At 69.3% G+C, this 13,014-nt stretch overlaps 2 protein-coding genes across 2 annotated transcripts in view; both read right to left on the minus strand.

The window, feature by feature from the left end:
• The window catches only part of MTSS2 (MTSS I-BAR domain containing 2), a gene marked incomplete at both ends in the record, with an annotated part of 10,658 nt that extends 5,365 nt beyond the window's left edge, over positions 1–5,293 (minus strand). The window contains 4 exon segments of the mRNA XM_082005612.1: positions 136–190; positions 1,467–1,540; positions 1,651–1,712; positions 5,225–5,293. Coding sequence (XP_081861738.1) covers positions 136–190; positions 1,467–1,540; positions 1,651–1,712; positions 5,225–5,293 — 260 coding nt within the window.
• Positions 5,294–7,527: 2,234 nt separating this feature from the next.
• Positions 7,528–13,014, minus strand: part of VAC14 (VAC14 component of PIKFYVE complex) — a gene marked incomplete at its 5' end in the record, with an annotated part of 56,085 nt that continues 50,598 nt past the window's right edge. The window contains 5 exons of the mRNA XM_082005793.1: positions 7,528–7,759; positions 9,193–9,343; positions 10,808–10,887; positions 11,697–11,815; positions 12,273–12,447. Coding sequence (XP_081861919.1) covers positions 7,597–7,759; positions 9,193–9,343; positions 10,808–10,887; positions 11,697–11,815; positions 12,273–12,447 — 688 coding nt within the window. The 3' untranslated portion in view covers positions 7,528–7,596. The remainder of the gene's footprint in view (positions 7,760–9,192; positions 9,344–10,807; positions 10,888–11,696; positions 11,816–12,272; positions 12,448–13,014) is intronic.

Genomic DNA, 13,014 nt, shown 5'->3' on the forward strand with positions numbered 1-13,014 from the left:
ACTGGGACCAGGCCGGCGAGGCCTGGACCAAGAAATTGGCCGGTCGGGAGCAAAGGGCTCCGTGCCGGGCATCATCTCCCAGCACGACCCCGCACACGTACGAAGGGAGTCGGAGCTCCCTGGGGGGATACTGACCAGCAACCGAAGTGGGAGTGCCCCTTTTTGGTGAAACCACTGTTAACTCTGAAGCCTAAGGATGGCCACATGGTGGCAGTGCTGCTGGCAAATCCCAGGGAAAGCAGCAATTTAAAACTCTTAGCTGCAGGCTAGGGAGTGATATTCTGCCCTTCTCTCCCAAAAAAGCCTCCAGAGACACCTCCCACCCTTTGCAGGAGTTTTTGGGCAGCCCCCCAGTGCTGTGGAAACAGGGGAGCCCACGGGCCGAGGGCCTTCTCCTGCGCCGGGGTGTTCTCCTAATCCCGCTCCTTATGCTCTTAGCCCAGTTCCTGCCGGTCCTAATCCGATTCCCCTCCGCGCTCACGCGCCTCGTGCAAGGCCAGCGCCCTGCCTCAGTTTCCCCACGCCGCCGCTCTGCCTCCTCCCCCCCCCCCCCCCAAAAAAACCCCAGCAGGGTGTCCGGGGGTGTCCCCAAGGTGCCACCGCCCGGTGCAGGGTGGCCCGCGATGCCGACGCGGGGCGTGCTGGTCACCAGCTGTCCCCAGCATCCCCCTGGGTGCAGTGGGCCAGTGGGTCTGGAGGCAAAGCTGATCCTGGCTCAAGCTGCCACCTCCTCCTCCTCCTCCTCCTCCTCCTCTTCCTCCTCCTCCTCCTCCTCCTCCTCCTCCACCTCCTCCTCCTCCTCCTCCCCGCGCAGCTCCAGATGGCCTGGATACCGCCAGTCCGCAAACCAGCCCGGGACCATCTGCCTGGCAGAAGCCGAACGGTGGGAAGTGGCTCCTCGCCACCAGCGGGCACCCGGAGAGGGTCTGGGGGTCCGCCCCCCCCCCAGCAGCATGGGGGGGGCCCCACCTGCGGCCTCAGCTCTTCGTGTCACCTCCCCGGTGGGGGGGACACCCGTCCCCGAAGCAGTCGAGCGTGAGCTCCCGCATCTCCCTCCACCTAATTCCCCTTCCCCGGACCCCCCGGAGCCCCCAGCACCTCCTGGGCGGGCGCGGGGGACAAGGGGCTCTGGGCGGGCGGCTCAGCCCCGTACCTGGGCGCAGCCCGGTGGGGGGCAGAGGTGGGTGCAGGGCACAGCGGCGCGGGGCTGCGTCACCCCACATCTCCCCGCAAGCAAACCAGCCCCCCCAGGAGATGCTGGCTACGCGCCCATGGGCGGTGAGGGGCAGCACCCGCCCGGGCGCCCGCCCCACCTTCCCTTCGGCCCTGCACCCCGGGGTGGGGACAGGTTGGAGGGGGTCTCCGCGGATGGTGGGGCTGCTGCTTGGGCAGGGGATGCCCCGGAGCGGGGGACACTCCCCCCCCCCCCCCACCCCAGACCCACGGCTGGGTGGGGAGGGCCCTACCTCGGGTGTTGGTGGCCATGTCGGCCACTTTCTGGAAGGCATCCAGGAAGGCGACCGCGGCCAGCACGGTGGTCCTGGGGCGGAGAGAGCGAGGGCGGGGGGCTCAGCGGGTGCCGAGCACCCCGGGGCGCACCTGCGGGGCTGGGGGAGGGGGGCGCCCCCCGCGTGCCCCCCGGCCACTCACCTGAGCTGCGAGTGCAGCTTGGTGGCCTTCGAGTTGAAATCCTCCCAGACGGGGTAGGAGCTCTGCGAGGAGGGAAGGGGACGGTGAGAGCCGGAGCCGGAGCCCCCCGGCACCCCCTGCCCGGGCCGGGCAAATCCCCTCTTCCCCACTACAGAGAAATGGGGCACCTGGGTGGCCCTGCCTGGCAAGGTGTGGCTTCTCTGATGGCTAATAAGGGCTGAGCACAAGCCCTTTCCCCTCCCGGGCTTTTCCCCTTTCCAGCCTGACCATGGAGACCTCAGGATTTCGGCAATCTCGTCCTCACAGGGGTGAAGGAGCTTTGGAAATTTGAGGTGAGGAAAGGAGCTGGTGCACAGGCAAGCTCTGAGCCCCCGGTCAGCGCCTGGGGCCTCCCCTGAAGCAGCGATGGCCAAAACCACCGTCCAGCCCCGCAGCCAGCAGCCTCCCGAGCCCCCGCGGACTGAGGGGGCCGGAGGGCAGCTCTGGGCCCCCCAGGCCCTGAATGGGGTGGTCGTGTGGGAGCATGGACAGGTCACGGGTGCCAAGGTGGCCACCGGGGTGCCGTCCCGGCCAGGCCATCCTGATGCCATCCCAGTGAGGCCACCCCAGCAAGTCCAGTCCCAGTGTCCTCACGGCGAGGCCGTCCCGGTGCTGTCCCGGTGCCGCTGTCCCGGTGCCACCGTCCCAGCAAGACCAGTCCCAGCGGTGTCTCAGAGAGGCCAGCTCCGGTAAGACCATCCTGGTGCCATCCCAGCGAGGCCAGTCCCAGTAACGCCAGCTCCAGTGCCATCCCAGTAAGGCAGTCCCAGTGCCATCCCAGCAAGGCTAATCCTGGTGCCACCATCCCAGTGAGACCAGTCACAGCGTTGTCCTGGTGAGGTTAATCCTGGTGCCATCTCGGTGAGGCTGTCCCAGTGCCAGCCTGGCAAGGCCAGTCCCGGTGCCACCGTCCCGGTGAGGCCATCCTGGTGCCACCCCAGTGAGGCTGGTCCCAGGGCCACCGTCCCAGCAAAGCCGTCCCAGTGAGGCCAGTCCCGGCGCCACTACCCTGGCGAGACCGTGCTGGTGCTGCCATCCTAGCGAGGTCAGTCCTGGTGCCGTTGTCCCAGTGACGCCCGTCCTGGTGCCATCCCAGCGCCACCATCCGCTGGCAGTGCGACCTGCAACCCCGCCCCAGGGTGGTCGCCGGGCTGGGACATGGGCACCAGAGCCGTCTTTGCAGGACGTGGGCCACCGCGCAGCTCTGTGAGCCCGGCTTGGTGGCACTTCTGGGGACAGGCTTTGCGCCGAGGGGGGCAGGGGACCGGCCCGGCCCGGTTGTGTTTTGGGGGCCGCGGAAGCCCTGGTTTCCTTGCGAGCCGGCCGAGAGGGGGTTTGAGGATGCCACTTCAGGTGCCGCTTGTGGCAGCGCCCCAGCTGCGGGCCGTGAGCCCCCGGGGCTGCCATTGCCGGAGGGCAGGGCCACCCTCCCAGGGCCACCTTCCCCCAGCCACCCTGGGAAGGGAGAGTGCAGGCTCCCCCCAAACAAGGGGGCAGCTCATGACGCCCCCAGCCCCCCGCGATGCCGGGCGGGAGGATGGGGACGAGGACAACAGGGACAAGGACATGCCAAGGTCACGCAGGGACGCGGAGCACGCCGGCAGAGAGGCAACAGGAGCGAAGGCGGCACGGGGACGCCGCTGGCTCGGGGACCGAGGGGTGCCAAAAAGCCACCCGCCACCGAAATAAAGTCCCTCTGCTCCCACACCCAGCGCAGGGGTCCTGGCCGTGGGACCCCAAGCACTGCCGCCGCCTTGGGCGTGGGGGGTTGTTTCTCCCCGGGGAAACCGGCGCTGGGCTGGGGCCGCGCAGGCTAGGAGCCGAGCCCAAGTCGTAGCGGGGTGGGTTGGTTTTTTTTTTTTTCTTCTTTTTCAGTATTTTTCTGTCATCTTTCCCACCCACAAACAGCGTGAAAACGAATCCAGTCCGGTTTCCTCGGGCACAACAGCGCGCGATGCCATGGCGAGGGGCTCCTGGCCCGACCGCGTCCTGAGGGGCAGGGGAGGTGATGGCTCCAGGCTGGCTCATCCCCTCCGCAGCCTCGGCGGGAGAACGGAGAAACTGAGGCACGGGCTGCCCCCCTCCTCTACCCTGGGGACATGGGGCTCAGCCGGGCCACCAGGAGGGGGTGGCTGGGGCGAAGGGGTTTGAGGGGCAGCTGGTCACCCCGGCACCCTTCCCCACCAGCCCTGGCCACTGCCGCCCTGGGGCTGGCGCCCAGGAGGAGCCGGGATTTTCCCCCTCAAGGGCTTTTCCCCCAGCCCCGAGCTGGAGCCCGGCCCCACGGAGCCGCCACCGCCCCTCGAAGGGGTTAATCTCCTTCTCAGCAAGGCTTTTATTTTTTTTTTTTTTATCCCCCCTCCCCTGCTTTGGCAATGACAGCATTGTCTGGACTGGGCTGCAGCAAGAAGAGAGGAAGAGGAGGAGGAGGAAGAGAGCTTTTGCCTCCCCAAAACGAGTGGGGCTAAACCCCAACGCCAGGGCTGGCAGTGGGAATTTCAGCCCCCCGAGATGAAGAAATTCGGCTGCTCCCCTCCTACGCGCTCAGCCTCCAGGCAAAAATGCCCCCCGGCATTTTTTTTTTTTAAATGAAAACAGCAAAATAAAGGGCTTTATATACACACACACGTGTATATATATATGTATATGTATATATATAAAGGCGGCCCCATCCTGCTCCCAGGGAGGGTGGAGGCGATGTCCCCCCCGTCTGGGAAACGGGATGGAGGAGCCGGGGGAGCTTTTTGTTCAGTTGCTGCAAACCCAAGTGGGTCCGGCAGAAATCCGGGCTGGGGGGCGGGAGGGGTGGGGGCAACGCGGTGCCCCAAACGGGTGCCCGATACCCGATGTGGGGCCCGCGGTACTCGATGTGGGGCAGCGATGCCTGGTCTGCGATACCCGGCATGGGGCTCCCGTACCCGGGGACCGACACGGGGCTGCGATACCCGGGGATGGAGGCAGGGCTGCTGTGGGGCTGCGGTACCGGGTGACGGCTGTGGGGCCGATGTAGGGCTGCGATACCCAACACGGGGCTCTGCTGCCCGGGGAGGGCTACAGGGCTGCTGTGGGGCTGCGCTACCGGGTGATGGATACGGGGCCGTTGTGGGGCCGCGGCACCCGACACGGGGCTCCGGCACCGGGTGTGGGGCCGATGTGGGGCCGCGGTACACGACACGGGGCTCCGGCGCCGGGTGTGGGGCGGATGTGGGGCCGCGATGCCCGACACGGGGCTCCGGCGCCGGGTGTGGGGCCGATGTGGGGCCGCGATGCCCGACACGGGGCTCCGGTGCCCGGGGGGGATACAGGGCTGCTGCGGGGCTGCGACAGCGGGCGATGGCTCCGGGGCTGCCGTGGGGCTGCCGTGGGGCTGGGGGATACAGGGCTGCTGTGGGGCTGCGACAGCGGGCGATGGCTCCGGGGCTGCCGTGGGGCTGCCGTGGGGCTGCGGCACACCGCGGGGGGCCCGATGCCCGTCGCGGGCCCGCGGCGGCGGGGCCGGCCAGGGCGCGGGGGGACGCGCGGGGCCCGTCCCTACCTTCATGTCGTTGATGATGGCTTGGAAGAGGCCGCCGAGGGCCCCGCACTCCTTCTCCGCCGTCTCCATCGCGGCGCTGCGGCAGCCCGGGCCGGGCTCGGGCCGCGGCGGCGGGGCCGGGCTCAGCGGCGGCGGGGGGCGGCGGCGGGGCGGCGGCGCGGCGGGGGGGGCCGGGCGGCGCGTCGCCCCCCCCACGCCCCCCACACCCCTTCCGGGGGGCCGAGCGGAGCCGCCGCCGCCCCCCCGCCGGCGGCGCGGAGCGGGGCGCGGGGCGCGGCGGGGCGGGGTCTGCGCGGCACATGCGCCGCGGGGCCGGGGGGGGCCGGGGAGCGGCCCCGGGGGACGTTTGGGGGTGCCGGGCCGAGGTGCGGGGGCTTGCTGGCAGACCCCCACGGGATCTTGGGGGTGCTGGGGGGCAGGAGTGCGGGCACTCGGGGGGCAGCCCCCCGGGGGTGCTGGGCTTCGCCGCTCTCCGGGGGCTGTCGGACCGCCGCTGCCCCCCCCTCCCGCCCCCGCCCGGGGAGGCCGCGGTGCCCTTGAACCCCTGGGACAGGTTCAAGGCCCTTTGGGGTGACCCCCCCCAAGTGCCCGGTGCCCGCCGAGCGCGGGGGATGCGTGGCCTGCCGGACGAGCCCTTCCCGGGAGCCCTCCCGAGGCCCCATTCCCGGCCTCCCCGTGCCTGGGGGGTCGGGCTGAGACCCGACGCGCCGAGCTGCGCGCCGACGCTCGCTCGGGGCTCAGCCTCAGCCGGGCCCGTTCCCCCTCCTGCCAGAAAAGCGGCCCCGAGCCCTGCAGCACGTTCCTGGCGGCACCGCGCTGCTCTGGCTGGCGCTGGTCAAGAGCCACCCATACGGAAATGATAACGGCTCGGTGCTCCGGCTGGGATTTCTCCCCATAAACCCCATCCCTCGGTATGGAAAGGCTGCGTGGCGGCAGCGAGCGCAGCAGGAGCGATGGGCAGAGCCTTGGCCCACGCTGGCAACGGCCCAGCAGCGGTTGGGGACAGGCAACACGGTCACCCCCACACCCCCCCCAGCACCCCGAGTGGTTAGCGGGCTGGGGAACCCACCGCACGCCCGTCCTACAGGGGCGGCTGTTAACAGTAACCCGCCACGGCCGGGTTTGGAAAGCCCTTTCCCGGGAATGAGAGGAATGTCTTTATTCCAGCCAAAGCAGCGCCGGTGCGGGGCTGTTCGGGGAACCCGCTGCCAGAGCCCGGCTCCGCTGTAAACGGGCCAGGAGCCATAAAAACTCCACAAATTCCTCCAGCCCCCCCTTTCCCCGGGATCAGGTGAGGGCCTGAAACACGCCGGGGGATGCAACCGCGATCCCCTGAACCGCGGCAGCCCGGCACGCGCCGGCGGTGACGGTCCCTCGGCGCCGCGGGATGGCAAAGGCAGCGCCGGCGGCCGCTCCGGGCCAGGAAAATGCCCGTCACCACGCTGCGGTTTCGTGACCGGGGCCTGGAAGGATTTCGGCGGTGTTTTTTTCCCCTGCTGGGGAGAGGAGCAGGCGGAGAAGCCCGGCTTTGCCGGCGAGCCAGCGTGGCAGGGTCGGGCCAGCCCGCGGCTCGGGCTCGAGCAAGATGCTCCACGCCATCCCCTGCCCGTGGGACCGGATCCGTACGGATGGGGAGCCCAGCCACCAGGAACGGGCTGCTCTGCATCGCTCGTTTATTTTATCGTGAGGAGCCTAACGAAGGAGGAAAGAACCGAGCCCGGGGCTGGGTGCGGCGGGGGTCTGCGCCGCCCCCGGTGCCAGCTGGGAGTTAAGGCTGCGCCGCCCTCTGTGCCAGGGGCTCGGGGAGGGCGCGTGGACGCGGGGAGGGGGCCGAGCGCCACGCGCGGGAGCGCGCGGGTCCCCGGGCGAGACGCCGTCGGCAGCCTCCGGCGCGGCCTTGGAGCCGGAGGGTGGAAGCCGGGGTGGCAAGAGGCGGCCGGTGGCCCCGCGCGCCCCTTGTCCAGGGCACGGGGCTGGGGGTTGCTCCCGTCTTCCCTCCGGTCCCGCTGGCGGGAGGCCGGGCGCTCAGCTGACGGTCACGGGGAAGGCATTAGCAAAGCGAAGGGGAGTTTCCTCGCCCGACTGCAAGAGAAGATGAGGCGCCTGCCCCCGGCCCTCTCCTCCCGCGACCCTTCCCTGTGTCACCCATGGGAGAAGCTGGGCGCGGCCCGGGGGTCCCCCACCGTCCGCACACACCCACGGGAGCGGGGAGGAAAACCGGCCCCGCACCGAGCGCTCGCCCATCTCCCTCTGCCATTAAACCCACCGCATCCTCCGGCGGCCAGCAACCGGCGTCCCCCATCCCCTGGTCCGCGGCGTCCCCTGGTCCCTGCCCCGGCAACCGTGCGCACCCGCGGCTGCCGCGCGGCCGCTCAGAGGACCACCCGCCGGTCCGGCGGCTCGGCCCGCCCGGCTCGCTGGTGCCGCGCTTCCAGGTGCTTGTTTTGGACCTTCTCGAAGTGCTGCAGCAGCTCCGCGTAGTCGATGTTGGGGGCCGCCGTCCTCTTGAAGCCGGAGCTCGGTTTGGGGCCGTCCCTGCGGGGAGGGAGCGGAGCGTGAGGGCGGGCGGGGGCAGGAGACGCCTGTGCCCCGGCGCATCCCTCACGGTCAGCACCGAGGGCTTGCCCCGAGGAAGCCGAGCCCGGCACATCTGAGCGATGCCGGTACCCCCAACGCCCCGTTTCTCTCCCCTGAAGCAAGAGACGGAGCCCCCAGAGCCCTGGGACAAGAAAGAGGGGACGAGGGATGCCTGCCTCAGCACCCCGGCCCCCGAGGTTAACCCCTCTGACACGGATGCTCCCTCCTGCCCCAACCCATTCCGGCCAAAAGCGGCGAGACTGGCCGGGAAGGCCGCTCTTGCCGTGTGCCTCAGTTTCCCCGGCCCGCTTTTACGGCCCAGCAACAACCGGCTGCGTGTTTTGGCCGGGGAAGGACTGCAAAGCAGGGGAGCCCGTGGTGGGACGGTGGGCAGCCCGCGGGCAGGCGGCGTCTGGAGGCCCCGCCGCGGCGCTGGGGAGGGGGCAGCCGGGGCCGGGCTGTTACGAAAGCCGGCTTCGGCGTTTGAAGGAATGTAGGTCAGAGTTAATCAGATGCTCAGCCCGTCTGACAGCTCCGGTTGCTCGAAAAAAGCCCCGTTGCCAGGGCCAAGGGGAGGGGGAGAAACAAAAAAGGGGGGAGGAAACACGTGCGGCTCTCAGCCCATCCGCCCCCTCCCCAGTTAAAATCCGTGCCAGGCTGCGGGTGCCAGCGCCGTGCCGGAGGCCACGAGGGATAAAAGCCAGCCCACGGGAGCAGTTAAAAGCCAAGGAGTCGCACCGGTGGGAGGTTAATTTGGAAACCTGCCCGAAACTTGGGAGCTCTCCTCTCTGTTCCCGGGGCTTCGCAAAGGCGGCCCCAGCTTTCGCGTCCACCCCTCGCTGCTCCTTAGCCGAGGGCTGGAGAGCAAATCCCACCGCCGGCGTCGAACGAGCCAGGCGCCTGCACCCCTGAGCGGGGAGCCGAAGGATTTTGGCCGGGTGCGAGGCAGCCGCCGCCCTCGCGTGCCGCTGCTCCCCGAAGGCCAGGGGCGGGGATGGAGCGGCCGGCCGCGGGCACGCACGGGTGACGGGGCGCTTTCGGGTGCCGTGAAGGCTGGCTGGGCTCGGGGTGGGGGGATGCGCACACACGGGCTTCGGGAGCACCCCCAGGCTGCCGGCATCGCGCTCCGTACGGCTCCTTCCCGGCTCTGCCGGTTTCCATAGCGACCCCACAAGTGAAATTTTCCATCCCGGATGCCAAATGCCTGTGGACGAGGCACAGCCCTCCCGGGGTTACCAAATATAGACACAAACCCCCCGAGCCGACGCGCCCGGCCACCGGGCACGGAGCAGTCGCGGCCGCGAAGGAGCCGGGGAGGGGGGCGAAAGAAGAGCGCGGGGGCCTCGGCTGGTCCGTCCCCGACGCCGGGGGTCCGTCCCCACGGCACTTACGCGGTCTGCATGAGCTCGGGGTTGGGCACGCACTGCAGGCGGTGGGAGAGGAGCTGGAAGGCGCTGCTCTGGGGCAGCAGCATCAGCAGCCCGTACAGAGCCTTGATCAGGTAGGGGTTGCTCTTCACGTCCAGCAGCTGCAGGCGGAGATCTGGGAGAGGAAGAGGAGGGGGAGGCGGGTAACATGGCTTTTTTGCCTCCAGCCCCCGTTAGCCAGTTCCTCCCGACCCATCCGATGGTCCCGGGGAGGCCGCACGCCTCTGCCAGCCCACCCGAGGGACACCCGCACGGCGCCCGCAGCCTCTCTCCCTCCGTTAACTCGTCCGCCTTTGCGTCCCACACGCCCCGCAGAAGCCCGTCTCCTCGCCGCAGCCCCCCGCTGCCAGCTGGGGAAGGGGCGGCAGCTTCCCGGTCTCCCGTCCCTGCCGCCTGCCTGAGGACACGAGGTGCAACACGAGATTGCTCCTCAGCTTCGGCAGGACCAGCAGAAACGCCCCGCCGGAGCACCCCGCGGCAGGAGGGCCGGGTGGCCCCCTCCCGGGGGCTCCCTGGAGCGAGGGGATCCCCTCCGCTCGGCCGTACGTGCGCCAGGCCCCCGCGCCGCTCCGCAGAGCCGAAACCGCCCTCCCGGCGCTCAGGGGTGGAAGGACCTTCCAGAGACCTACAGACAACTGAGGTCCCCGGGGCCAGCATCTCACCTCCCGGTAGCCACCGGCACCCCTGGCGTCTCCCCGCCCAGGGATGCCGCTCTGGGGGGGACATGTCTTGTCCCCCACCCCTCAAGGAATCGCGGGGGGCCGTGGGAAACCACCACGGGTAGGTGGGTGCCTGGCACGGCGGGGAGAGTCACCCTGGGGACGAGGCACAGGGACCCACGGGAGGGAGCGCGGCCGAGGGGCAGCCCACGCCTCCGCTGCCCGGCTGCTCCGACCCCCCTCCCCAGATGTCCTCCAGCCCTGGACCCAGGCAGGACCCCCCGCAGAGTCCTTTCCAGGGCGCTGCCCGATGCCCCCGTGCCCAGCTCCGCTTCCCGGGAGGAGGAGCCCGGCGGCAGCCGAACGCCACCACGAGACGCCCCTCGCCAGCCGGGGGTCAGCCCGCCGTGGTCCCCCTCCCCACCCCGGCTCCCACCACCGTGTCCCCGAGCCCCCGGCCAGGCTCTGGCTGGGGACCACTGCTGGGGCAAGCAGCTTTTTAGGGTTTAATTCTCCCACTTCCAGAAAAAAAAAATCCACCTTTTTCCTTACTACGGCAGTGCCCGCCATGCCACCCCGGTGTCTCCACGGGTGGCACATGTGGCTCCCAAATCGTACACCCGGAGACGCTCGGCGTGCTCCAGGCTCCCCCCGCCCTTTTCTTCGGTGCCAGCTCCGCTTGCTCCCTTAACCCACCCCCGGGGGGGCGAGCTGCCCCCCTCGCCGGTGCTGCCAGCGCACTCGTCCCCGGCGGGCAGCTCCGGCGCTGGGCAACCCCCCCCGGCAAGAAGTCTGATAACTTCTGCTCTATTTATTCGTGCGGCGGCTGCCGTTTGCGGCGGAGAAGCGGGGAGGGGGATTCGCCCGGGGTGGGGGAGCGCCACGCGCCGCCCCTTCCCCACGCGGTGTTTGCTCCTTACACGTGAATATGGGGCACTCGATGAGCTGCACCAGCTTGTCCACCTCGGTGAGGAAATCCACGGTGACCTCCAGATCCCCGCTGGGTGCGGCCGTTAAGGACGCTGCCTCGGACGAGGCCGGCCCGGCAGCGGCGGAAGGCTCGCCCCGGTGACGCCCGGCGTGGAAGGGAGCGGGCAGGCAACGGGCAGGGCTCGCACGCAGGCAGAGCCGACAGGTCTGCGGGCGGCCGAGGGACCACGGAAGGGAACGGGACAAGCAGGCAGGGATGGGGAAAAGGCAGGCTGCCTAGGCAGATAGCAGGCAGGCAGACGGCGCTCGCTTTTACCCGCCCTCGGCCCGCGGGGATGGCACGGCGGCGATGCCGAGCGCTCCCGTCCCCCCCGGAGAGACGCTGGCGTGTGCCGGGAAGGGAACCCGAGCACATTATTAAGCTGCTTCGTACGGAAAGCTTCGTACGGGGCGGCCCGGGGTTTGGCAGCGCACGAAAATAACCGTTCCGCTGCAGGCAGACGGTGAGCGCTCCGGGAACCGCGCCGTGCTGGGCGCTGCCTGCTCATCGGGCCAGGAGGCCAAAGCCTTCGTCTTCCTGGAGGAAGAGGATGCTGAGGAGCCTCCCCTCCCAGGCAGGGGAAGGTCAGGGCTCAGCCGGCACACACTTCCCTCTTTTTACACCACAAAAAAATAAAAAAAAAGGGGATGACACAAAGGGGAAGGGAGCTGGCGTGCGCCCAGCACGGGCTGCCCTGCCCGCGCGTCGTGGGGACGCCGCCCCGGCAACGATGGGCCGCAGGCAGGAGGCTGGGCTGGCCCGCAGGGTGACCTTGGTGGCCACAGAAGGACCAGGGGCCAGCCCGGCCGGCGGCCTCGCAGAAAACCCCCAAAGGATACAATTTCTGGATGAGGTCGTAGGCATGCTTGTAGTTCTGGGTAAGGAAGCAGAGGGACACGGTTGTCACGGGGTTGTGACACCAGGACCGGTACAGGCAGCAGAACAGGTTTCGGCTTTCCTGGGGAAAGAGGGAGCCGTCGGGGTCGGGTCACCGGCGGGAGCAAGGATGAGGAGGAGAAGTCTTCCTCGCTCGGATGCGGCTGGTGCCGGCGGCAGCTGCTCGGCAAAGCCCGCGGGCACGTCCCCGGCAGGGACAGCTGGGGGGCCGGGGGCTCGGCTCCCGCTGTCAGCTGTCCCCGGCCCGTGTCGGGGCGGAGGGAGGTGGCAGCTGCTCGAGGGCTCAGGGAGCCCCTTCCCAGCCCAGAGGAGAGAAGCAAGAGTCGGGCACGTCCTCCATGCTCCCCTCAGCTCCTGAAGAGAGGAGGGACGAAGGGGCCACCTCGGGTGCCCGAGCTCCAGCCCTGGGACCGGTCAGGCAGGGACCGGGCTGCAAGACGCGTCCGCGGGTGCCTGTCGGGTCCCCACCGTCCCCATTACGTCCCCCACCCAGCCGAGCCGGCTCCCGCTGCCCGTACCGGGGTCCTCAGGTCCTTCAGTTGGTTCCTCAGCTGGAAGAGCTCGGAGGACGTCAGCAGGATGGTGTTCAGGGTGTGGACCATGGTAGAGGCAAACTTGAGGTCCTCTTCCCGAAGCAGTATGTCTGCCATGGAGTGGAAGATGTTCTCCGCGTTCAGCAGCAGACAAAGCTGCCTGCGGGTCACAGAGGAGAGAGAAACGCAGGGACAGGACGGTTAACGAGCGCAGCCATGACGCCGGGACTGAGGGCTCCCTCCGGGCACGGCACAACGCGGGAGCCCCGGAGCCGGAGGCTGCCCTCCCCTCTGCAGCCCAGCGACCTGCCCCGCGGCCCGGCTCCCAGGAGACCCGGTGCTGAGGGGCTCCGGCGCTCCAGCCGGCGAAGCTGGAAGACGCCTTTGCTCCGCCGGACGCCCTCCCGGCAGCGCTCTCCCCAAAACACAGCGTAGCCGGTGCCGCGGCCCGCGCCGCTCTGCCTGGGTCACGGCAGGAATGTCCCGCTTGACAAACCTGGGGGCGTTCTCAAGGTTTTCAACATTTTAGACCAGAAACCAAAGCCGAGATTTTTTTTTTTTTTTTCCTTCCGCGTTTGTTTGGATTTGGGGATTTCCTGTTTTTCCCCCGGGCCGCTGCCTTCCCGGGCGGTTTGTCTGAGGACACTGAAACGCTGCCCAGCGCCGGCTCAGCTCTGCGGTGCCCAGGTCGGGGAGATCCGGGAGAGCCCACCCGGCTCCCCAGCTC

Source organism: Phaethon aethereus (assembly GCF_964289735.1).
Source record: "Phaethon aethereus genome assembly, chromosome: 13".
Classification (NCBI taxonomy): domain Eukaryota; kingdom Metazoa; phylum Chordata; class Aves; order Phaethontiformes; family Phaethontidae; genus Phaethon; species Phaethon aethereus.